Consider the following 25,519-nt stretch of genomic DNA (forward strand, 5'->3'; position numbering starts at 1 on the left):
TCTTTTTTATGTATGATTCAGAAAACTTTACTGAATATTTGACAGTGGATGAAGAAGCCCATGAATTCGTTGCGGAACTGAAGGAGCCTGGGAAATATAAGTTATCCGTGACAACCTTTAGTTCTTCAGGATCTTGTGAAACCCGAAAAAGTCAGTCAGCAAAATCCCTCAGTTTTTATATCAGTAAGTACCAAAGAGATTATTTTGCACTTACAGGGGAGCTAGGACAACGGAACTGGGGAGATTAACGATGCTCACACATCAATTATTCATCAGACCTCAGAGACCCTGAGAAATCGTCAAGGTCAGAAGAGGCCCGGATCCATGAGATTCTGACAGCAGAGGAAATACATGTATGTTTAATGGTAGCAAACCTACCCAGAGATTTAACTTACGGATTTTTTTATTGTTGTGAGAATTGAACATTTATTAAGCTGACCTTCCACACTAGCCATAACAAACCCTCCAAGGACGCGGACACACTGTTTAGGACACAATGACTTTTGTTTGAGGCCGTATAGGAAATGGATATTGTTGGACTGTGGGAAAAGTCTCATTAGAATATTGAGCTGAGAGAGCTCAAAAGAAAAACAGAGATTTAAGTGTCGTGGGACCTAGGTGGTCACCATAAATTTGGCCCAAGAAGACAAAGCCCCAGTGTCGAGTCTTAGGGTGGCTTCTACTGATTCCACGAGGGGCAATAATGGAGCAAATAAATGGCTTCTAAAAGCTACACAAATCGTGCATGTCTGTAATGTTTGTAGGTAATCTGAATATGCTCGCCAGAGGTTTCGAGGCCAAAAGTCAGTGACCTAGCTTATCAGCAGCTAAATGTGCCTCCCGTCAGCAGAAAGAAAAAAACCAGAACGCAATGGATAAAAATGTCTCTTCAAAAAAGATGACCACCACACACTCTAAGGCAAAATACCACCTTTCACCGAATAACCCTCAAAAAGGGTGGGTGGGGGACAGAGGGAAAAGATCTGTTTATTTAACAGCTGAAAAATGTTGAAAATGTCCCATGTAGCATTTCTACTTAAGAAATTGAAAACATCGCCACTGGTAAGTAGCCTCAACAAAGATCCATCAGATATGCAGAAAGAATAGTCACAATTTCCCTTGCATGGGAGGTCTCTGACATGAGGTCACTTGAGAATGAGAACGAAGTTTACTATTCAGTTCTTCCCGGGAAGCTTAAAATGTTCCCTTAACCAGAAGCTTTCCGTGTCTGTCAGTAGGGACGCACCCCAAGTGTCAGCGGCTTCTGGAAACTCGCCCTCAGCTATTCGGATTAGGCTGGCCCTTCCCTTCTCTGAATTTCTACTGTGTTTCATAGCGCACGACACAAAACACGGGCCTTTTTTGTGTACGATATTTTTCTAGATCGGTTTTATTTGTGTCCATCTTACTTCGCACACCAAATTAACAAATCCTAGCTTGGGGTTATAGTTATTAATTCTGGGGTACCTTCAACAAATATTCACTGAACAACTTTCATGAGTCAGGCACGCTGCTCTCGAGTATCCAAATGGACTATGCTGTTGAGAATGTGTCAGAATTGCTCCAAAATATGATTATTTCCAAGAGATGCATCTTCATATTCATTTAGAAAGATAGAGGGCCCTAAAAATTCTGGGTTTTTTTCTCTGCCAATAAAAGAATAATACTTCGAGTGCTTGGAAATCCCGCTCTGCAGTAAGGAGTTATTGAGATGCACTCTGTGTACACTTAGTTTAAAACAGGAAACTATAGCTGTAAATACTATACTGGACCGAGTAAGCCCCCTCCACACAGTACAGACTCATACCAGCTACATGATATTCACAGCCCATTTTCCTGACCCAACTGTTCCGGTGTTAAGCTATGACATTAATATTTATTAAATTCCATTAAGATTTATGTTTCTCTCTCTTGTTGCATTATGATTTATATTTCCATGGTTTTGAAGGCTTTCCTCAGAGATGAGAAGGAAGGTAGACATTTACATTCGGCCCCCAACAGGCTTACATTTCAGTGATCCTCATGTTTCAGGTGGAAAGAAACTGAGGCACAGAAAGGTTAGTGACTTTCCCAAGTGTCCAAATGGGACTAGAACCTAGGAATATTTGCTAGCAAAGTCCATTTCCACGTAGCCTACCCTGACCCATTACCGTGGTTTGATTATCAGGTCAGTCCTAACGTAAAACCATTGAACCAGTGAATGTGTTTGGCTTCCTCCCACGTTGGCTGTCTGTGCCCCTGCTCTCCCAGTAATCTTCCTAATGACGATGAAAACACTTCACAATTACAGGTTCTCTAACACCTAGGATCTCATTTGATCCTAGCAACAGATGGCATCATGATAAATTGTCACAGACTGCTGAGCCAGGAGACGAGAGGTCTGGGTAGGGCTCCAGGCACCTACTCGCTGTGTTACATTGGACAGGTTATAACACATCTCTGGTCCTTAGTTTTCTCATCAATGAAATGAGGTATTGGTTCTCTCAAGTTTTCAATTCTAACATTCTATGGTTTAATCCATTTGCCAGTGCATTGCCAGAGATTCAGAGAAGTTAAACCGTTTGCCCAAGGTTATATCACTAATAATGAGCAAAGCCGAGTTTGGGTCAACTTTCCTCTCTCCAAACCAGCGCTTCTCACAGTTCCTAGTTTCCCCAGAGGTTTCGTGCAGGGGTTAAGAGTGTGGATTCTGGAACCAGCCTTCCTGTTGGTGAATCCTGGCTGTACTTATCCTATCTTTGCCTCAATGCCCTCATCTGAAAGTGGGATTCATACTTGTACTTCTCTCATAGGTCTGTTATGAAAATTGAAGGATTGACATGTGTAAACACACATAACCCTAAAACAGAGCCTAAGACATGCCAAATGCTCTTTGCCACCATTGTTATTGTCATTTTTTATTGTCATTATCTGCCTGGCCCCATTGGCTGTGAGCCTGAGACTGCTGTCCCCCTCCTGGGTTCCAGCCCACGAATACAGCTCGCTATGAAGACACTGAGGAGTGTATCCTAAGCAAAGAAAGAAAGGTTGCATATGTGCATTTTGACAAGGAACTTCTGTAGATAATAACCACCTCAACACTTCTTGAGTCCTTACTATGTGTCGGGCACGGTGCTAATAACCACTTTAGAAACTTAAAGAACAAAACTAATAGTGGGCCTTCTGATGAGATGCTTTATAATGAGGAACCCACCTCGTCCCTCAAATTAGCACCCAGATCCCAGGCAGCTTCTGTAATTGACCTAGCCTATTGCCTAGTTCTTCTCTCAATACAGTCACACCCCGCCTCTTTGATCCCCCTGTTACCAAATTTAAAATCCTTTCACACAATGGCAGTCGAGGCTCATTTGAATCTCAAAGTCATTATTTCTAGAAACCGAAGATCCTAGCAAAGGAATTCTAAACCCTGATGAAATGCCCCCACTTCCACACCCACTCTGCACTGAAAGAGAAGTAGAGTCTCTCTGGTGAAGAATTTCCTGGAATAACCTGAGAGGCAGGGGCAGAGAGCCGTGCCGTCCAGCTGCGGGTCTTACCTCTACTCTCTGTGTAAGGGCAAAAGGAAAACATCGTGATTTTTAAAACGCGACTCTCTTACCTCCACCAGCTCAGCATGAAACCTCCCTTGTGCTCTTATTTGCAATGTTCAGGCCCTTCCGGAGAGTGGATCGAAGAGCTGACCGAGAAGCCCCAGCACGTGAGTGTCCACGTTCTAAGCTCAACCACCGCGCTGATGTCCTGGACATCTGCCCAGGAGAACTACAGCGGCACCATCGTGTCTGTGGTGTCGCTCACCTGCCAGAAACAGAAGGAGAGCCAGAGGCTGGAAAAGCAGTACTGCACCCAGGTAAAGGAACAGGGAAAATGCGGAGGGGCTCGCTCACTCACGGCCTGCAGCCCAGCCACGCGGGCGCAGCCATTGCAAGAGGCGGTGCTGGGGTCTGGGGGGTGGGGGTATTGGGAGGGGGGTGTGAGCAGGAAATGAGTGCGCAAGGCTCTGCAGTTACACTCTTCCTCCCCCCCTCCCAGCACTAGCATCTTCCTTTTATTTTCATGCCTCATTCAAGACGCCTACGATGTGCCGGGTACTCGGATAGGATAGATGTTGGGATTCTAGATAATTGCTTGCAGAGTTTATAATCTAGTGAGAACAACGCATAAGTGAGCATACAACTACTACTGAAGAGTATAAAATGAGGCCTAGGCTAAAAGTAAATGATCGAGAGGCCCTATGAGTTCATGGAAAGAAAGAGCATGGGTAAATATGGGGAAAGAAAGGGCACAGGTAAATATGGACTGGGACAAAAGGATTTGGAAACTGGCCAGAAAAACTTTTCCCAGGGCACAAGATGACCAAGCAGAAGGTTCTGGGGAGTTTTTGTTTGTTTGTTTGTTTGTTTGTTTGTTTTACTCTTTCTATTTTTTTCTTGTTATTTGAACTATGAAAGTAATTAAGCTCACTGAAAAAATAATTCAAAAATGAAAGGTACTAAAGTAAAAACACACCCCTTTCACTAATTGCAACTGAGAAGAGCTTTGAAGGATAAATAGGAGTTAGCTGAGCGCAAGGGGGGATATGAGGGATGCGGAAATGGGGTGCAAATCGGTAGGTCTGGAAATGGCTACCAGAATGAGCTCATGCGCCCAGCCATCAGTCCTGAGCGACAGTCCTGAGTGAAAGCCTGCCACGTGGGCCCCAGGGCAGACCTTGCTTTCCATTGCCCTAAGTATCCACAGGGAGCCTGGAGCCCAGAGCTATTTTCCTAAAACCTGGGTTGTTTTGTTTGTTTGTTTGTTTGTTTCATAAGATCAAATGTACTGATTCCTGGTGTCTCGCAAACACAATATTTACTTCCCTAAAGGCAAAAAATTTAATTATCAACTCATGTGTCATACACTGGAAATATAATACTCAAAAACAATGTTTGCTATAGAAAGCTTTGTGAATGTTTCCATTTATCCCACGAAAATTAGGCACTTAGGGAAATTCAAAGAGTGAGAAACTTAAACTTGATAAGTAGAATTCAGGAATCATGGCCTTTGGAGCTCTAGAAAGGCTTAAGAGTGTTGAGATAAGCCCTTGCTTGCAGATGAGGCTACCCCTTGACTTGAACTAAAGTAAGGAGTAAATATGCTAAACCGATTAACTTGTAATCACAACTCACTATGCAGCTTTGTGGCTTCCCTTCCTGAGTAAGGGAAAGACAGCTGACTCATTATATTGGTAGAAAAATGTGTTTCTCTTACAGAACATGACACAGAACTTGACTGCTCCAAGGTACATTTCTTCACCCCTCATCCAATGTACAAATTACGTGTCTTTTGCACAGAAGCCAAAGGCTAACAGTATAGATAAAAATTATAAATTATAAATGAGCCAGAAAAGACTGGTCTCAGTGCACTGACAATGCCTTTTTGAGATGCGAACATGAGACTGTTAAGGATTATAGGCACAGTGGGCAATATTTAAAATGGATCGCTGTGTGAGGTGTTCTCTCAATTACAAGAAAATTTTGAAGATTTGTTATTGCACCAACATTATCCTTTGCCCCACTATACACACACACACACACACACACACACACACAGGTTTTTAGATAAGGAAATATCAGTTCAAAAAGTCTGAAAAACAGAGGCGCCTGGGTGACTCAGTCACTTAAGCACCTGACTCTTGGTTCTGCGCAGGTCATGATCTCAGGGTTGTGAGATGGAGCCCCTCATCCGGCTCCTAGCTCCGTAGAGTCAGCTTGGGATTCTCTCTATTCCTCTCCCTCTGACCCTCTCCCCCTCAAATAAATAAATAGATCTTTTTTTTAAAAAAGTATCAAAACCTGGCCTGCAGTCATGTGGCCTTTAATCAAAAGAATCCAGAAGATAGTATCACCAGTATCAGTCCAATTTGGGCTTCTTCCCCAAAGCAAACATGATCCAAAAAGAAAAAATAATAATATTGCTTTGATTCTGTATTCAGTGATACTGTGATTGAATTAATATTCAAGATGCAGCTCAAAAATTAAGAGTGATTCTAAAGCCAAACACTTAGTGTCCCCTCCCCCCATTCATGGTTTCCCTTTCCATGGACTCAGTTTCCCATGGTCACCCGTGGGCAGGAAGCAGGTGATCCTCGTCCAACATACAGTCAGAAGGTCGATAGTAGCCTAACAATAGGTCACACGCCTACGTCATTCACCTCACTTCATCTCATCACACAGGCATTTTATCATCTCACAGCACCATAAGAAGGGTGGGGGTGGTACAATAAGCTATTTTGAGAGAGGCCACATTCACATCACTTTTACTACAGTATACGGTTGTAATTGTTTGCATTACTGGTTATTGTGAATCTCTTACTCCGCCCAATTTAGAAGTTAAACTTTACAGTAGGTATGTATGTGTAGTAAAAAAACCTAGTCCACATAGGGTTCGGTACCACCCATGCTTTCAGGCATCCACTGGGGTCTTAGAACAAATCCCTTGCAGATAAGGGGGGGACTACAGTATCAACAGTTAATATAATGTTTCACTATTTTATACTTTCACTCTGCCTGCTTTGCCTCTACCACGGACTATAGCACAGGATCCTCGCTTTACATATCGCCTAGATCATCCATGAGACTCACTGCTAGTGTCACCACTCTTCCTGACACCACCACTGATTTCTGGGTGTTAGGTGGGTCCTGTGCAACATCCTAGAAATAAAACAAATTTGACTTGAACCTTGAGTTCACGACGCTTAGAGTCTGGCCTTCCGTGTGGGTACATTGTATTAATTTGAATTCGTCCTCATCATGTATGTGCTCTTCACGTCTGGTTGCTGTTTCGTGTCTGAGTTTGCATGCAAGTGCTTGTAGAAAAGGGGGTTTGTGACGTATGCCTCCTCACAACCATCTCGGTGCTATTGGGTAATAAATACATGCTGAACGTCACGTCTGTGCTCCGTCAGTGTTCAACGTAAAGGACCCGGTCAATTCTTCAAAGCAGATGTGCTTTCAGTACTTTCTCCAAAGACTCACACACAATCCTAAATTTGAGGATTAAGAAAGTCGTATAATAGATGTATGTATGTTTACTTTGACGTGTGATCTGCCTTGGTCCCTACGTGTTTTCCGACAATGTACGTACCCTGTAATTTATCAGTCTGTTGTGTATTTCCTAGGCTCTCTAGGGCAGCTTTTCTCCTATCTCTTTAGCTGGGGAGGAACAGGACTGGTGCCTCATCAGAGGGGCATTGGGCTGCACTGAATTCTCTGGAATGGAGACAAAGCCCATTGGGAAAGTGAGAGAGGAGATAGTAGAATGCAAAGATGGGATGAAAATTGGGGGAGGGGATGTGGAATGATCCTCTGGAGAATAAAATACGTGTTATTTAGTAAGTCGTATTCAGGGGCATTTCTTCTGCCTTCCGTCTACTTACCCCAAGGCGATCCAGGATAAATACAAGGGCATGGAAGGGTAGAAGCATAGATACAGGCTGGTGGCTCAGCAAATATTCAAAAACGAGGTGGCAGGAAGGACTTGGTGTTTATGATCTGTTACCAAGGTCATTTTTTAAAATAATGTAATGTATATACACATAGTTGCTTCTTTATTAAAAAAAAAAAAAAAGGTAGGGGCGCCTGGGTGGCTAAGTCAGTTAAGCATCTGACTTGGGCTCAAGTCTTAATCTTGGGGTCCTGGGATGGAGCCCCACCGTTAGCCCCTCCTCGAGCTCCAGGTCAGAGTTGATGACTCCATGCTCAGTAGGGAGTCTGCTTGTCCGTCTCCCTCTGCCCCTCACCCAGCTCGTGCTCTCTCTCTCCCAAATAAATTAATAACACCTTTTTAAAAAGAAGTATAATGTCCCCAGGGTGAATTTGTTATGATGGCACATTTTTTATATGAGGTGTAATTGACGTAGAACGTGTTTTCAGGAGTACAACATAAAGATTCAATCATTGTATACATTGCAAAATGATCATCACAGTAAGCCTAGGTACCATCCACCACCATACAAAGTTAGAAAATGTTTTTCTTGTGATGAGAACTTTTAAGATTTACTCTCTCAACAATTTTCAAATATGCAACACAGTATTACTGACTATGGTCACCCTGCTGTACGTTACATGCTCATGACTTGTTTATTTTATAAGGGGAAGTTTGTACCTCTTGACCCCCTTCACCCATATCGTCCACCTCCCAACCCCCCCCTCTGGCAACCACCATTCTGTTCCTCTTACCTCTAAGTTATGTTCTGTTTTGTTTGTTCATTTGTTTTACTTTTAATTTCCACCCAGTGAAATCATACAGTATTTGTCTTTCTCCGACTTATTTCACTAGTCCGATATTCTCAGGGTATTTAAATATGATGGCATATTTAAGTGGCTCCAATCTCACACAGTCATTTGAATAATCAGAATCAACTACTTGCTTAAAATATTATCAAACCAAAGAAACCTTAACACCACCCTAAAGCAGTCTACACTTTTTTTTTTTTAAGATTTTATTTATTTATTTGACAGAGAGACAGCCAGTGAGAGAGGGAACACAGCAGGGGAAGTGGGAGAGGAAGAAGCAGGCTCCTAGCAGAGGAGCCTGATGTGGGGCTCGATCCCAGAATGCCGGGATCACGCCCTGAGCCGAAGGCAGACGCTTAACGACTGCGCCACCCAGGTGCCCCCAGTCTACACTTTTTGGTCCTGCTATTCTAAATAATCTAAATGAGTGATTAATGAGCTAAGCTGGAATTCATGGATATGCCTAGGTGTCTATGATGTGTTGTTTAGTTTTAAAGAAAGGTTCAGAGCGATGTTAATGAAGTAGCACATATATGGGTCAATGTCATATTATTTATGTATATATGTATCGAGGAGGGCCTGGAAGATTGCCACCAAAATGTTGGAAATGAAGGGAGGAGAACAGAAAAATTGCCAATTTTATTCATTTGCTCTTCTGCTGTGTAATTTCCACAATGAACATTATAAGTTTTATCATTTAAAAAATTTATTTTAAAGAAATAAGACAGCATCACTTAGTTTTGCACAACATACGTGTCTTGTTCATAGTTTATCTCTTCAGGAAATGCTCTATCAGATAAAGATATCGGGCTGACCAACTGGGCCTAGATGGCTTCCAGCAGAATTCACCTTTGAAAGCATGGGCAAAAAATTCTGATGAGTGTCAATAGGAAAGAAAGGAGGGAAATGCTAATGCATTCATTCGACTTAATTTTATTTTGCTTAAGTTATTGGAAAAGAAATTATGGTATGCTGGTCCCCCCACTTACATTTAGAGCAAGTTCTACCAGTTCAAATTATACAATGTCTATTGTGCAGAATTGGTTTCTGGTATTGGAAAGGTTTAAAATTTGTATCATATCACCAATTCTGTGTTTATTCTTAAAATCATAATGAAGCTTAATTTTAAAAAAAACCTTTATAGCATAGGTAAGTTGTCAACGATCCTGTTCTTCATTGATTATGTTCCTTTCCACAGCGATTTTATGTAATGTACCCTAGAGGCCCCAAAATTGCTGAGTGATGAGCTAACTTCATTGATACTCTAGTCTAAGCATCCTTGCCACTCTGTGAGGTCTGGAATAGTATTATCTCTACTTTATCAGTCAAGAAGTCAAGATAAGAATTATAAATAAATTATAAATAAATTTCCGTGCTGACAAGGGCGTAGAGGCAGGATTTGATTTCAGGCAGTCTGAATAGAGAGCCTGTGTTCTTTCTACAAAGCAAGACTGTCATAACTATGAGAGGCACTAAAGGTCAAAGTCACACACTTCTTGACCTGGAAGCTGAAGCATCAAATCCCCGTGCACACCAACATTTAACCTTAGTAAGGACATTTCATTCATCTGTCTGTTCTGTTGTTCTCTATATTGCATTTGTTACCGAACCAAAAGTTTTCTTTCTCTTTTCTTTTCTTCCTTTTTTTATTTTATTTTATTTTTTTTTGAAGAACAGCAAAGAAGAGCTCATCTAAATGAGGAATGTTTCCTACAATGTTATTTTATGGGGTCACAATAGCCTTGAGAAGCCCTTATTGCTGTCCCTCCACACTTAGGCCGGTGACCCGCCTGTAGCAGGGTTCAGAGGTCACAATATTAGACTTCCAGCCCCAGCGCTTAATCTACATATGTGACCTTGGCCATTTCCTGGCTTTACTTTCTTGATCTATTAAATGAGAGATTTGGAGCAGATAATCTCTGAGGTCATTTTCATCTCTATAATTAGATATTATATGCTTCTAAGTGACGAGAGACCGAAGACGTTCCTGCACTGGTCTTTGTATGTTTTTAGCTGACACTACGGTTTAGGATGTCAGACTCCGCTTATGGTATTGCTGATTTGATTATGGTTAGAGGCTGATGTGTCTCTAGTGTACATAGTTAAAATTGACATTGATGGGTATAAAGCAGTTCACGGGGCTTATTAAATCCAGCCATAGAATTTGAATGTTCTGGGTTCCCTTCAGTGTTCACATAAACTATAAATCATCCTAATTTTGAAATCTGACCTTCCCCAGAACAAGCAAAGGCTTCTGGATTTCAAAGGCATCTGTGGCTACCCTGAATGTGATATCAGCTTTTGTGTCACATTATGAAAGCCCAGCTCTAAAAAAATTATATTGGGTGTTTGGTTTAAAGGTGAACTCAAGCAAATCTATTATTGAGAATCTGGTGCCTGGGGCCCAGTACCAGGTTGTGATGTACCTAAGAAAAGGCCCTTTGATTGGACCACCTTCAGATCCTGTCACCTTTGCTATCGGTAAGCTGCCAGCCTTGATATAAACTTTATCAGAGTACTGTTGGGGGGACCGGGGTTCCAAAGCCCAGGTCCAAGTCATTATCATCCTATATGGGGAGGGGCCCATACTTGTTCACCCAATATTCTACACTCTGAGTAATGCATGACTACCGTTGTATACCGGGGGGGGAGGGGATATCGTTAGCATCTAAGGCTCAGGAAAAATAACATGGGAGGAGAGTATGATTTATTCAATAATTGTATTGGAAGAGCGAAAACCCTAGTTATTAAGAAGAAGTTTGAAGCCAATTGCTAAGATATTAAACATTCCTTCTTGGCTCTTTTTTTTTTCATCCCTCCCCACTTCTTCTTAGTTCCAACGGGAATAAAGGATTTAACGCTCTATCCCTTGGGTCCTACGGCAGTGGTTCTGAGCTGGAGCAGACCTTACTTAGGAGTGTTCAGAAAATACGTAGTTGAAATGTTTTATTTCAACCCTGCAACAATGACATCGGAGTGGACAACGTACTATGAAATCGCAGCGACTGTGTCCTTGACTGCTTCCGTGGTAAGTAGCGTCACACTTCCCCATGTAAACAGACACGTCTTTCTGTACCAAATGTATCAGAAAAAGTTACCTGTAAATACATATGGGGGGCTTCCTGCTTTCATGATTTTCCTAGTTGTTTTTGATTTCTGGGCTATTTTTGTTTTGGGAAGAGATTGAGAGAGAGAGAGAGAGAGAGAAAAAAAAATTATATGAAACTAGCTTTCACCCCTAACTGAGCATATCCACATTCTAGTAGAACTATCAAGTACTTACTGTTTCTCCTGCTCCCGAGGAGGAAAACACAAAAAAATTTCCTTTAGTCTTTCAATAATGAGTTGACACCTTTTCTTAACATCTACACACCTGTAAAACACCTCTAATGTCAGGCCATTGGAGGATGCTTTTCAAGAGAGCACGTAAAGATTGCTCTTTCTGGGGCGCCTGGGTGGCACAGCGGTTAAGCGTCTGCCTTCGGCTCAGGGCGTGATCCCGGCAATCTGGGATGGAGTCCCACATCAGGCTCTTCTGCTATGAGCCTGCTTCTTCCTCTCCCACTCCCCCTGCTTGTGTTCCCTCTCTCGCTGGCTGTCTCTATCTCTGTCGAATAAATAAAATCTTTAAAAAAAAGAAAAAAGAAAAAAAAAACTTAAAAAAAAAAAAAGATTGCTCTTTCTGAGACAGGAATAATTTCTAACGTGCAGGTTCCTAGGGGTCACGCATGAAGTACACAATTGCCCTCTACCCAGTTGACGACGCTGATATTTGCCACCCAACAAGGACGCACGCTTCTAGTCCAAACTGGGAGAATGCAGAGTGTGAGAGGCCAATTTTCTTAGAAATAGGGCTATGCATATGTACAATCATTTACAAATAAGTACATTTCATGTGCGTAACACAACTTAGGAAACTGCAAAACAAAACCAATTGGAAATATTTAACTATACCTATGAATCACTTTTTTAAAATTATGTTTGTAGGGCGCCTGGGTGGCTCAGTCAGTTAAGCATCTGCCTTCAGCTCAGGTCATGATCCCAGGGTCCTGGGATCGAGTCCCACGTCAGGCTCCCTGGGAGCCTGATTCTCTCTGTACCTTTCCCCCCTGCTTGTGCTCTCTCTCTCTTTCTCATGCTCTCTCTTTCTCAAACAAATAAATAAAATCTTTAAAAAAATTATGTTTGCCTACCATTCTATTTACCCCTCACCGCAGTCCAGAAAGAATTCTTAATGGAAAATTGGGGAAATACAAAAAAGGCACAGAAATAAAAATAAAGATTACTTACTGATTACCTTCATGACCTAATAAAAATAACTCTGTTCCAAAAACATGATTTTTCCTCTCTTGTCTCCTTGCTCTTTTTAGAGGATAGCCAATCTGTTGCCAGCATGGTACTACAACTTTCGAGTTACCATGGTAACCTGGGGAGACCCGGAATTGAGCTGCTGTGACAGCTCCACCATCAGCTTCATAACAGGTGAGTGGTGTGGGGGAACTGCTTCCGTGGGGTAAGAAGTCTGTTTGGAGGGGTTTCTGAAGAGATGCACTTCCAGAAAGTTCCAGTTGCTCTCCTGGCCCTGATCAAGCATCAGTTTCATGGACGACAGTATGCTTGATTCTGAAAATTCATTATTTGCTTAAATGATAGTCTTTAAAAATTAAAATGTGTTTTTATCCTGAGTTACTGTCCTTTATTTGTGTGCCCCATTCGGAATTGATTAGAATGGAGTTGTAGCAGACAGACCTTTCAGCTTCACCCTGAGAGGAATTGATTGTACGCATTCGATGATTGTATTTGCTAGAGTGCCTCCATCTTCTTATTCATTAGCCATTTTTAAGGTCATAGGCTGATGGCAGTGTTGTCCATTGCGGGAGTGAAAATAGGCTTTGGAGACAGGTGGACCTGGGTTTGAATCATGGATCTGCCATGTGCCGCATGTAATCTGTGCATGTTAACATTCCTAAGCAGTTTTTTTAAGTGTAAAACGGATATGATAATGGTATCTATTATTCTTTTCCGTTTAAATACGTGACTTAGGGGACACCTGAGTGATTCAGTCAGTTAGGCGTCCCGCTCTTGATTTTGGGTTGTGAGATCGAGCCCTGCGTCGGGCTCCACTCTGGGCATGGAGCCTGCTTGGGATTCTCTCTATCCCTCTGCCCCTGCCCCCCCCCAATACATTACTTTGTGAAATTTGTGGCACAAAGTTTAAGTACTTAAAACAACTGTTAGCTCCTTATCATATAGCAGAAATAGCAGAGGTGGTCAGAGATGACAACGAAAAGGGGAAATTCATCAAAGGAACACTAACCCTTTCTGAACCCTATTGGAACTAAGATTTTTCAGGAACTTTTGGTTGGACTACAAGGCTATAATTAGTGTTATGAGGAGAAATGAGAAAAACATGTCTAGATGAAGAATAATGTTAGCAAAATACTTTCTTTTCTGGACATTTAGTTTTACTCTATCAGACTTTATCAAAATGAAAGAAAATGAAAAGAAAATAATCATGGGGGGGGGCGCCTGGCTGGCTCAGTTGGTAGAGCATGCGACTTTTGATCTTGGGGTTGTGAGTTCAAGCCCCACACTGGGTGTAGAGATTACTTAAAAATAAAATCTTAAAAAAAGAAATTAATCATGTGAATTCTTACACTATCAACATACATAGTACATCCCCTTCCTTTACTGGCCAATATCTAGAGCTCCCTGTGTTCCAGATGTTAACAGTACACTAGGGTAGGAAAGTCAAAAAATGCCAAAAAAGTAGAAAATACCAACTATGTGACATGTACTGTGTTAGCTTCTTGACTATATTAATAATTGTGTACTTAACTTTAATTACATTTTACTGTATAAATAATTCGTACAGCTTCACTTTATTGACATTGCCTCTCTGAGAATACTCTTTCCTTCTCAGACAGAGCATATGTCTGGGAAAAGCCCGGAATTTGCATCTGCACACTTGATTGAGCAGAGTGGGCTCTGCAAAATTCTAGCTGTCGAACACGGAGCAAGTTATCTTAATGATCCCGGACTTGTCTTTTCTCATTGGCAGAATTCAAAATGCCACCTAACAGCTGGCTAATAGAGCAAAACCAAGTGTATTAGAACTCACTGCAGTAAGGCATAAAACTGCCGTGAGAGGCTCTTTGCAGTGTCTCTGAAGGGGGGCATCAGAAATGAAAAATTAACAGGATTTGGAGTTCTGGACTCAAGTGATGGGGGTGTGCCTTTCAAAGCTCAGAACTGACCAGGATCTGGCAAAGGTGATGTGCCTGGCAAATCTGGAGAGTTATAAGGTAAATAAGTGAGCTACTTGCCTAGGTGAGCAGCCTATTGTCTCCAATAAATTGAACTTTGGGAATTTCTTACCTTTTCCTGGGACAATCTACGAAGTCATGCTGACATGGGCAGTTCACAGTTTCATCTAAGCATGCTAACACAGTCTCAATTCTCACATCTATAAAATGGGAATAATAGAATTTCACAGGTAGTGTGAAAATTAAATTATGTAATATAAATCACTATTAAAATATATATGGTGGCTGACTTTTATTTTTATACTTATTTTTAAAAACCAGTTGAGGGGCACACGGGTAGCTTAGTCGGTTAAGCGTCCGACTCTTGATTTCGGTTCAGGTCACAGTCTCAGGGTTGTGAGATCGAGCCCGCATCTGGCTCCACGCTCAGCCAGGAGTCCGCTTGAGCTTCTCTCCTTCTCCCTCTCTCCCTCCCCACTTCTCTCTAAAGTAAATAAATAAAATCTTAAAAAAAAAAAAAAGTTGAAATTTGAGCCTTGTCTCATTTTGTTTTTCTTCCCTTGTTTCAAGTTTAAAGCAAACAAAGATAGCATGCTTCTCTTACCTCTGTTTTTAGTTGTGAGCCAAAATGCCAAACCGTGTGATATAAAAGGATATAGGAATAAAATATCTGAATAAAGGGTGATTTATTAGGATCTCAGGTCCCCTGTCTTTGTTAGGCAAATTTGTCCTCAAGTCAATGCATAGTAATTATGCTAGTATACCAAATAATGTTCAATAAACAAATAGTGACATCTTGTGGCCTTTCAGCAATATGCTGCATTTTAAAGCAACAATACAGAGTATAAAAATCTAAAGACTTGGGGTGCCTGGGTGGCTCAGTCGGTTGAGTGTCTGCCTTCTGCTCAGGTCATGATGCCAGGGGTTCTGGGATCGAGCCCCACATCCCCTCAGCAGGAAGCCTGTTTCTCCCTCTCCCCCTGCTTGTGTGTTCTCTCTCCGTCTCTCTCTGTCAAATAAATAAATAAAATCTTAAAAAAAAAAAAATCTAAAGACTTCGTTAATACCTGTAAGGGGGAGTTATACACTTCTGGGTTGACGATTTTAAATACATCTCTTGTCTTTACTAGAATTAGAACAGAAGAAAATCTCGTTTGAAGGAATGTAAGTATAGATACATATGTATAATGAAATACATAGAAATATATTAAGAATAAAGAAGGCAAAGGTATCATTCTCTTCATTAGACTATTCTGAAATGGGATGCAGGTTTGTGTTACTTGCTAGATACATTATTGGTATTTCAAGATTTTATTGTCAAACATATAGAAACACTAATTTCACATGAAACAATTTTTTAAAAAGATTTTATTTATTTATTTGAGAAAGAGAGAGAAAGAGAGCCAGCACAAGTCGAGGGGAAGAGCACAGGGAAAGAGAAAAGCAGGCTCCCCACTGAGCAGGGAGCCCGATGTGGGACACGATCCCAGGACCAAGGGATTATGACCTGGGCCAAAGGCAGTCGCTTAACCAACTGGGCCACCCAGGCACGCTGAAACAGAAGTGTTCTTTACTCTCTATATTACAAATCTCTACAGCGAATAATTGTTCTTGAAAGCATAGCTATGAGTGCTTGTTTTGAGTACTAGCAGAATCTTGAGAAAAATGAATCTTCATGGTGTATGGAAATTCTCCTCCAAATATTTCAGCTCGTTTTGTGCTGTCTCTCGGAATGGAACACCTGCCTGTCTTCAAACCAACATACACATGGACTTCAAATTCAACTGTGTATGTGTTTCCTAAAATCTTCAGAATTATCAGTTAGTTTAAAAAATAAAATACACATTCGTAGCTCATATATTATAAAGCTTGTAGTGAACCCTCCTCCCCACTAAAAATAATTTAAATTTAAATGTGGAAGAAAATTTAAAAATTAATAAGCTCAGTGCTAGAATTTAGCAAAGAGCCCTTCCCGTCTTCCCTTACTACTGGCTTCAGCAACATCTAGTAAGAGCCCACTTTTTGCAAAGCACTGGTTAGACACGATCAATGATATTGCCTTGTCGTTTTATAGAAACAATAATTATTTTCTGTCCCTCTAATTGTTGACCTTACGGTCCTTTATTTCCATAAACACCTTTGCTGCACACACAATGAAAAATTTACTTTTATAGGACCCCAAATTTTCCAGTACTGATTGGAAAATAGGTTCAGCCATGCCTTATACTATTAATTTATAGATGCAACAAGCATACTCAAAGAGGTGAACATTTCAGGAATCTTGTAACTGTGAAATTGGTATAAAAGACCCTATATCCTCGGGTACAGAAGGGTCTGCTGCCCTGTGTCTGAGCCATGCAAGGTGGGGTCCCAGGAAACAAGTGTCTGCCTTTTACCACCAACCTTTGCCATACTACTGAGAGGTCCAGGGATCCCCAAGGCCATCATATGGTGTGAAATTTAATTCTCTAAGTTAACTCTACGTGAGATTTCACGCTCTGTTGAGAAGTACTTTAATTGGTATTAGTCTCTTAAGCTAAAGTGCACCTCTTTCTTTCCTTGTAGCCCCAGTTGCTCCAGAAATCACATCCGTGGAGTATTTCAACAGTCTGTTATACATCAGTTGGACATACGGTGATGACACAACTGATCTCTCCCATTCTAGAATGCTACACTGGATGGTTGTTGCAGAAGGGAAGAAGAAAATTAAAAAGAGCGTATGTTTCTTTGAATCCCAATATCGGGCATCTGAACATTCATTTACATAAACTATTGAAAACTATTAAGCAAACATTTATTGAACATTAGACAAATGTCTTATGTCTGTTGGCACTCTTTTAGGCTCCGATGATAGGACAGTGAAGAAAAATTCTAATTCTTCCTTTCCTAGAGTTTACCTTTTAATCTTTCATAATGAGTTATAATAGTTATAACTAGTAATTCATTTATATTTAAAGTTATGATTTAAGCTTTTGTCAAACATTTTCCGGATGTCAAACATTTTCAAGAAAATCAGTTAATATGTTTTGATATTTTCTCCATCTATCACCAATGCCTAAATATTTGGGTACGTTGGCAATACTGATTTCTTCTGCTTTATTAAACTTTTTGACATTGCATTACTTAGGGTAGAGACTACATTACTGTAAAAACAAACAAACAAAGATTGAGGCTCAAAGAAAATAAAAGTTTGTTTCTCTCATGCAAGCGCGGGACTATCAGGGCACCTCTGCTGTAAGGGGTCAATCATGCAGGGGTCCAGAGTCTGCTTGTCTTGCTGCTCCATCTACCACGGAGCATAGGTAAACCTTCATAGTGATTAGATCCATATTCTAGCCTGTGGGGAGAGGAAAAGAGATGTGGAAGCCCAGCACTTACAGGGTGTGGACAGAATTATAAGCTGCTCGTGTGACTTCCACTGACGATCGATTGGTCAGAAGTGGGTCCCATGGTCCCCTCTAGCTATAGAGGAGACTGGGAAATTTTGTCTTTCGTTGAGAAGCCAGGTGGCTAGAAACAGGACTAGGTTTCTTCTGAGCTTCCCAGCTAGGGCTGAGCAATGTCCACATCAGTAACAACCTAGCAAATGCCTTTTCTAAAATTCGCTGTGAAGATGAGGAAAAGTATCAGAGGAATCCCTATTTCAAATAGAGAATTCATAGAAAAATGTTCTGATACGTACTCTGCATGTTCAGAGCTACCTTGGCTCAGTTGAGGCATTTATATCATTTTCAAAGGAAATAAAGTATCCCTAAGGCTGTAATTAACTGTAGATCGATTGCACAAGACAGAGAGGGAGTGCCTGCCGCAGCCCTGTCGTGTGGAGAGCCATCCTAGTTCAAGTTCGTTAGAAGTTTAAACCCTTGATTTTGATGGCCCTTGCAGGTCACACGCAATGTCATGACTGCGATTCTCAGCCTGCCTCCTGGAGATATCTACAACCTCTCCGTAACCGCTTGCACGGAACGAGGAAGTAATACCTCCATGCTCCGCCTCGTCAAGCTAGGTGAGAAGAATGCACACGGGTGTGTGCGTGTGTGTGTGTGTGTGTGTATGAGAAAATAGTCATGTCCAGAGAACTGGTGTTTGCAACTCTTGATTTGTCATGGTCTTCTCAATTCAGTGAAATAACGGAAAAATGGTTCACTCTCTTCTAAGCGCAAAATAAACATACATACTACTAAAAGAATTAGGTTCAACTTAATACAAGTTTCTTTGAATGGAATTTTTACTCCGCTGAGAGACAGGAGTGTTCACCATCCTTAGTGAAATTAGAGAGACCAAGGAGTCTGAGGAATTTAGAGGAGACAAGACTTTAGAGATTATCTAGTGTTCAGACACCATTCCCTTCTCATAGGAGCATTATGGGATGCCCTCTTTAATATGTCAGATGGAAACTCGTACATAAAACAACCCACATATTGATTTTCTAAGTTGATATAATGTCCTAACCCTAATCTAAAACCAAGATAAAAGAAACAAATGTGTAACAAAATCATATGAATTCCCTAGGTATTCGTTCAGATATATTTCTTCTGTAAGTCATAATGAAATTGCCTAATGATGACACATAATTAACATGAACAAGTTTGAGTTTCTAAGAAGCAAAGGAATCGGTAGTTCTTCCATACAAGTATAAAAATAAATGAAATAACTGAGCAAGCATAAATACAGGTGGGCCCTTGAATAAAACCTAGCGTTGTGATGATAAGAGACTAGATGTATTTGCATTTGATGAGAGAAAGAGGAAAATAACCTTAATTAAAGTAAAGAGAACATGCCAAGAAAAATAAAGGGCTGTGGATGAGGGAAAATGAGGAAAATATAATATTCTTGCAAATGAGCTAGAAATTATTGTGTAGTGTTGTGTCAAAATAATTATTTATATTATGAACTACAACTGGGAAGTGATACTATTTAACACAAAACGCATCCTCTACATTCAACAGTCTTCCATGTAGTGAGGTATACATTTAGTTTCGGATACATAAAGGGACCTCAGAGATAATATTCCATAATCAGCAGCAGGCAAAAGAGGCTAGATTGGCAAAGAGTTGTGGGGTAGTCAGTGTACGAGGGGCAAGCTGGAAATGAATGCACTTCCATGTGTCATTTTCACAGCAGAGAGCTCCTTTCCATATTTCGAAAATGAAAAGTATAGAGAATAGCAATACAAATATTTCCAAAACACTTAATGCAACTTACTGACATCACTGTTTCAGACGTCTGCTAATTTAGACTCTGTTTCTGAGTCTATTCAGAAGAATTTCAAATTGTCACCATTATTACACATGTGCAGATGTGCAGCTGTAAGTAAAGACGGATCCAGGGTGAGGGGTGCCTGGGTGGCTTGGTCAGTTAAGCATCTGACTCTTGGTTTTGGCTCAGACCATGATCTCAGCATCATGAGATCGAGCCCCACGTTGGGCTCTGCACTCAGCATAGAGTCTGCTTCAGATTCTCTCCCTCTCCCTCTGCCCCTCCCCACTACATGCACTCTCTCTCTCCCTCCCTTTCTCTCTCTCAAATAAATAAATGAATAAAATCTCCAGAAGAAGAAGAAGGAGGAGGAGGAGGAGGAGGAGGAGGAGGAGGAGGAGGAGGAGGAGAAAAGACTGATTCAGGGTGTTTTATTAGCAGCTTAAACACCCTGAGTGGCATTGCTGGCAGTGATGTACCTTTAGGAAACTCTTAGAAAACCCCAAACAAAACAAAACACAGTCTTTCCTTCATTTCCCCAATAGTTGCATTTCTCTACAATTCAATGCATAAGACACTAAGTCTTAAATCTTTGTGTGTGTGTGTGTGTGTGTCTCGTATTTGCCATGGCAAAAGTTAAATTCTTGCACTGGAATGCTTTAACATTAAATAGGTAGTTAGAAATATATAACACATATGGTTTCTCTCATCTATGGAACATAAGAACTAGGAAGATCGGTAGAAGAAGAAAGGGATAAAGAAAGGGGGGTCATCAGAAGGGGGAATGAAGCGTGAGAGACTATGGACTCTGAGAAACAAACTGAGGGCTTCAGAGGGGAGGGGGTGGGGGAATGGGATAGACTGGTGATGGGTAGTAAGGAGGGCACGTACTGCATGGTGCACTGGGTGTTATACGCGACTAATGTATCATCGAACTTTACATCAGAAACCAGGGATGTACTGTATGGTGACTAACATAATATAATAAAAAATATGATTATAAAAAAAAGAAATATATAACACATTAAATAGACACTATGGGCGGAAAAAGAAAATTACTGAATAATTTGTAAATAACACCTTAATTCTTCTTGGTGACAAATCTCTTCTTAATTATTTTACCTAACTTCTTGAAAAAATTTTCCAGTATTATCATGTGGTGAAGTACTCACAGTTATATTTATAGTGGGTCTATACTGGTGTGACATTACAAAGGTATGTAGGATGTAGGACACGGGACAGTTTTTCCATTTGGAGCTTTCTTGATCATTTCAGGACACCTAGCACTTCTGCTTCCTATCCACAGAAGGCCCGTTAGCAACCTTCCTTGTGACTATTAAAAACATTCCTGCAAATTTACAAACACCCTCCCGCTGAGAACCACAAGTTCAATTTCATTCACTGCAGGCAATCTGCTCTTCTTCCCCAGCAATCTATACTTCAATTCTAGGAACGTGGAGACCACCAGCTTCCAACCTTGTATGATCTTTCTCTTAAGAAAAAATTGCCTGTCTATCCATTTCAACTGTTATGTCTGATTTTGTCCTCCATGGATATAAAGATCAGTTCAAAACTTGTTTCCGGGTAACTGGAATTGCTTAAAGATTATGCTCACCGTCCCCATGCCTTTCTTTTCTGCAGCTTCATGGTCACAGGAAGCTGTGTTTCTTGAGTCCTAGCTGCTTTCTCTAACTCATCTGGGTTTTTTTAGTCTTCCTCGAAGTTCAAAGGTAGGTCTTACCAAAGTAGCGTTCAGTGAACCGATTCTGAGCTTCACTGTGATTTTTATTCGACATTATGGCTGATATAGGATCAGGAGTATGAGTTAAAGTCATGAGCTGGTACAATTATACTCACACTACATAGGAGTAGGAGTAAAAACCATGATAGTTCCCAAATTTATCATGAGCTTTGGAGCCTCCGCGTCTCCCTGTTGATAGACGGAACTACCTAAACCCCATTAGAAAGACCCTTCAGACTTTTCAAGAAAAGAAGGCATGTTTCCATACAAATTATTTCTTGGAATCAGTAAGGTTTTCCCTTTTGTGATCTATATATGAGATGAAATGTTGCCTCTATATTGTTCCTCTCTGAAAACAAGACAATGTGTATATAATGGGCCTGAACTCAGACTTTTTCTCCCCCTGAAAACTAAATAACCTCACTTCTTATCCATTTGTCTAAAAGTTTGTTTTCTATTCTACTAATCACATTATTGTGTTTTTGCAGCTCTTCCAATTTCCCATAACACACAAGGCCTTGTCTACTTCGATGGTCAATAGACACTCCTCAAACCACACTGCAACCACAGACCTCAAAGTTGAAAATAGTATTGCAGGCTTTACCTTTCAGAGAAGTAAAATAACATTTCACTTAAGTAATAACTGATTGCAGGCATTTTTTATTTCACAAAACTTTTGCTCTAATCACTTTATGTTTCCATATACATTTGTTTGGTATACACAGAAGTCATATTAATTCTGCTTTACAGAAACATGCAACTTTGGCACAGGTTGTTAGGGCTCATTTGAATCAGAATGATGTTGTTAGAGCTGGGACCAAAGCTGGTTGGGCTGGGGTGCATGGGTGGCTCAGTCGGTTAAGTGTCGGACTCTTGATTTCTGCTCAGGTCATGATGTCAGGGTGGGGAGATCAAGCCCTGGGTTGGACTCCAGCTGGATGTGGAGCCTGCTTAAGATTCCTTCTCTCCCTCTCCCTCTGCCCCCCCCCCAAAACAAACAAACAAACAAACTGGTTGGGCTAAACTTGAGTTCAGTTTTCTGTGATAAAAGCCTCTTTGCAATGGCTCTATTTGCCATCATGGAGGGCAGAATCGACATCTGTGGAAAGAAACCAGGCTACCAATGAATCCAATATAATATAAGTTAATCCAAAATGTCATGTACAAGGATAGAGAGCCCTCAAAACAATTGCCAAGGATTTTCAACTATTATGTCATCAGGAAGCACCCACAAGAAGACATCTACCAGCAGTGGTGCTGTTTGCAGGGCACTGAGCCAGTCATCCTATTAAGAATTTTAGGTTGCCAGCAGTCTCACGGTACCATGGTGGTGTGTGATGACAGCTCTCTTTGGCAGTCAATACAAATGTCAATCAAATCTGCACTAAAACGTGTCATTTTACAAGAACTTATTGGTCTACACGCAACTGTGGCTTCAACCAGCAACCAGTCATAACTTCTGGTCTTGGGGAATCTACTTAAAACTCTGGGCCAACTTTGAGAGGATTTGGTAAGTTTACATCAGAGGATCAACCATTTTAAAAAAAGAAAAAGAAAAAAGAAAGGGAAAGAAATAGAGATGAGAAGTGTTGGACGTATCACAAAATAGCTGTATGGTAGTGGAATATACATTCATTCATTCATTTAACAAATACCTACTGAGAACCTTCTAAGGATTGCCCAGATGCCAGACTACTTGTAGTAATGAATTCAAAGGGCTACTTTCAGTTTCTGTTCACAAGGAGCTTATGATCTACTGAAGGGGGAGATGGTAAGAAGTGCCCTATAGCGCATTAAAACAGGGTAGTGTGGGACAGATTGTGTATGCAGCAAACCTTTCTCTAAGGAAGCAGTGATGAGAGAGATGAATAACAAGAAAGGATCTGGCATGAAAAGTTTGGGAAAGGGCACGCTAAGCAGAGGGAATAGGCAGAGGCCAGAATATATAGGATTTTTAAGAAGATGGAGCTGAGATTTTATTTTGAGTGCAATAAGAAGGCATGGAGAGAATTAAAAACAAACCATCTAACATTTTTAAAATAATCCCTCTGGTTGCTCAAGGGAGGAACAATTGTTGGATCACCAATGAAGACGTGGAGACCAATTAAGGGACCATGTGTCCAAAGCTTAAAGATAGCATTCTAGGGACACCTGGGTGGCTCAGTTGGTTGGACAGCCCGTTCTTGATTTTGGTTCAGGACATGATCTCAGCGTCAAGGGATCAAGCTCCGTGTCGGGCTCTATGCTCAGCATGGAGTCTGCTTGGTATTCTCTCTCCCTCTCCCCCCCCCATTTCTCTCTCTCTCAAATAAATAAATAAATCTTCAAAAATAGCATTCTAATTCAATAAGTTCCATGGGAAATGATAGCAACTTTGACTTAAGTGGTAATAATGGAAATGGAGAAAAATGGACAGAATTCAGGAATTATTTTGGAGCTTGTGTCCACAGAGATTTCTGGTGGCGTGAAAATAGGAAATAAGAGAAAGGGAAATTAAGAATGACTTCTAGACTTTGCTCTTGAGCAACTAGGGTGATGGTGGTACAATTCACTGAGATGGAAGACTAGAAAATCTAGAAGAAGAATAAATTGGGGGTAGGATGAGGAGCACAGATTCTTCTTTGGACATAAAAAAAATTGAGAGGACATCCAAGTACAGTTGTCAAATAAAATGATTATTGTTATGTATCTAGAGATGAGATCAGGGGAGAATTCTGGACTGAAGATATAAATTTTGGAGTGTCCAGATGAGATCACTAACTGGTAAGCAGAAATAGAAAAGAACCACTCCAGCACTTAGACTTTGAGCAGGGGAAGAGTCAGCAAGAGAGACTGGGAAGGTACAGCCAGTAAGGTCAGAGAAAACCAGAAACAGAACGTATACACCACCATTGTCAAACATCTACAGTATCCTGACCACAGCTGTGCTCAGACCGGTTCAAGATAAGGAATCAGGTAACTTCTGCCCTTTGAGGTGCTAGGAGATATTTGGAGATAATTTAGTACAATGCTTTCATTTGAGCAACTTGGGACCTAGAGATATTTGACTTTACACATTATTGAGTCTGGGTGGAGAAACAGTGATTCAGCCCTTTTTATCCATCTGTTGCTTATGTTTTCCTGGATTTGGAGTGTATTTTTTCTAAAAACTTTATTTTTTAGTGAACACTTGTAACAGAGCAGAGAGGAGTTTCACACCCACTTGGGTGGCTTTCTTTGTTCCTCTTTTGGAATTTGAGTATTAATAACATTAGCTTGATTTTCTTAATCTCAATCACGGAAGGTTTTCTATGGATTAGAAATCTATATAAATATAAATTAATAAAATAAAAATTAATTAATTTATTAATAAAATAATAAAAATATCAAAATAATAAAATAAGAAATAAATTAATAAAAATCTATATAAATTAATAAAAATTAAATAAAAATTAATTCATTCTATCCATCAACAAATATTTATTTAGCATTTACTATGTGCTACATACTAATCTAGGTGCTGAGAATACAGAAATGAACAAAACTGACAAAATGTGTACCCTCCTTCTAATAGAGAAAAAGAGATATTAAACATAAATATAAGGATGCCAGATGATGACTCACGTTATGGAGAAAAATGAAGCAGTGCAAAAAGTGTTATGGGGAGTAGGGTGCCATTTTTGTAAGGGTGACATGGGTTGAAGGTGGTTTTTCAGTCAAAACCTGAAGGAGGTAAGGAAGTGGGCCAAAAAGATAACTGGGAGGTTTTGTAGGCTGAGGAAATCACAGGTGCAAAGCTCCAAAAGCAGGAGTGTACCTGCAAGGTTCAAGGAAAAGTCTGGAAGGCAGTATGGCTGAAGTGGCAGGAACAAGGGGGAGAGTAGTAGATAAAAGGACAGAGAGGTAACAAGGGAACAGATCATGCAGGATCACTGAAAAGATGTTTCATTCCAAGTGAGATGATACTCCGCTGGATGGTTCAAGTGATGGAGTCTCATGACCTGACAAGTTTCACAAGATCACTTTGGTAAGAATAGAGTGTTCAGAGATCAAGGTAAAAT

General features: G+C 40.6%; 1 protein-coding gene across 1 annotated transcript in view; it reads left to right on the forward strand.

The window, feature by feature from the left end:
- PTPRO (protein tyrosine phosphatase receptor type O) overlaps positions 1-25,519 on the forward strand; it is a 112,610-nt gene that overhangs the window by 30,243 nt on the left and 56,848 nt on the right. Inside the window, exons 6-12 of the mRNA XM_040641896.1 lie at positions 22-183; positions 3,651-3,847; positions 10,634-10,754; positions 11,108-11,301; positions 12,644-12,755; positions 17,105-17,256; positions 18,425-18,545. Of these exons, the coding sequence (XP_040497830.1) occupies positions 22-183; positions 3,651-3,847; positions 10,634-10,754; positions 11,108-11,301; positions 12,644-12,755; positions 17,105-17,256; positions 18,425-18,545 (1,059 nt within the window). The remainder of the gene's footprint in view (positions 1-21; positions 184-3,650; positions 3,848-10,633; positions 10,755-11,107; positions 11,302-12,643; positions 12,756-17,104; positions 17,257-18,424; positions 18,546-25,519) is intronic.

Source organism: Ursus maritimus, unplaced genomic scaffold, assembly GCF_017311325.1.
Source record: "Ursus maritimus isolate PB19 unplaced genomic scaffold, ASM1731132v1 scaffold_26, whole genome shotgun sequence".
Taxonomy (NCBI): Eukaryota; Metazoa; Chordata; class Mammalia; order Carnivora; family Ursidae; genus Ursus; species Ursus maritimus.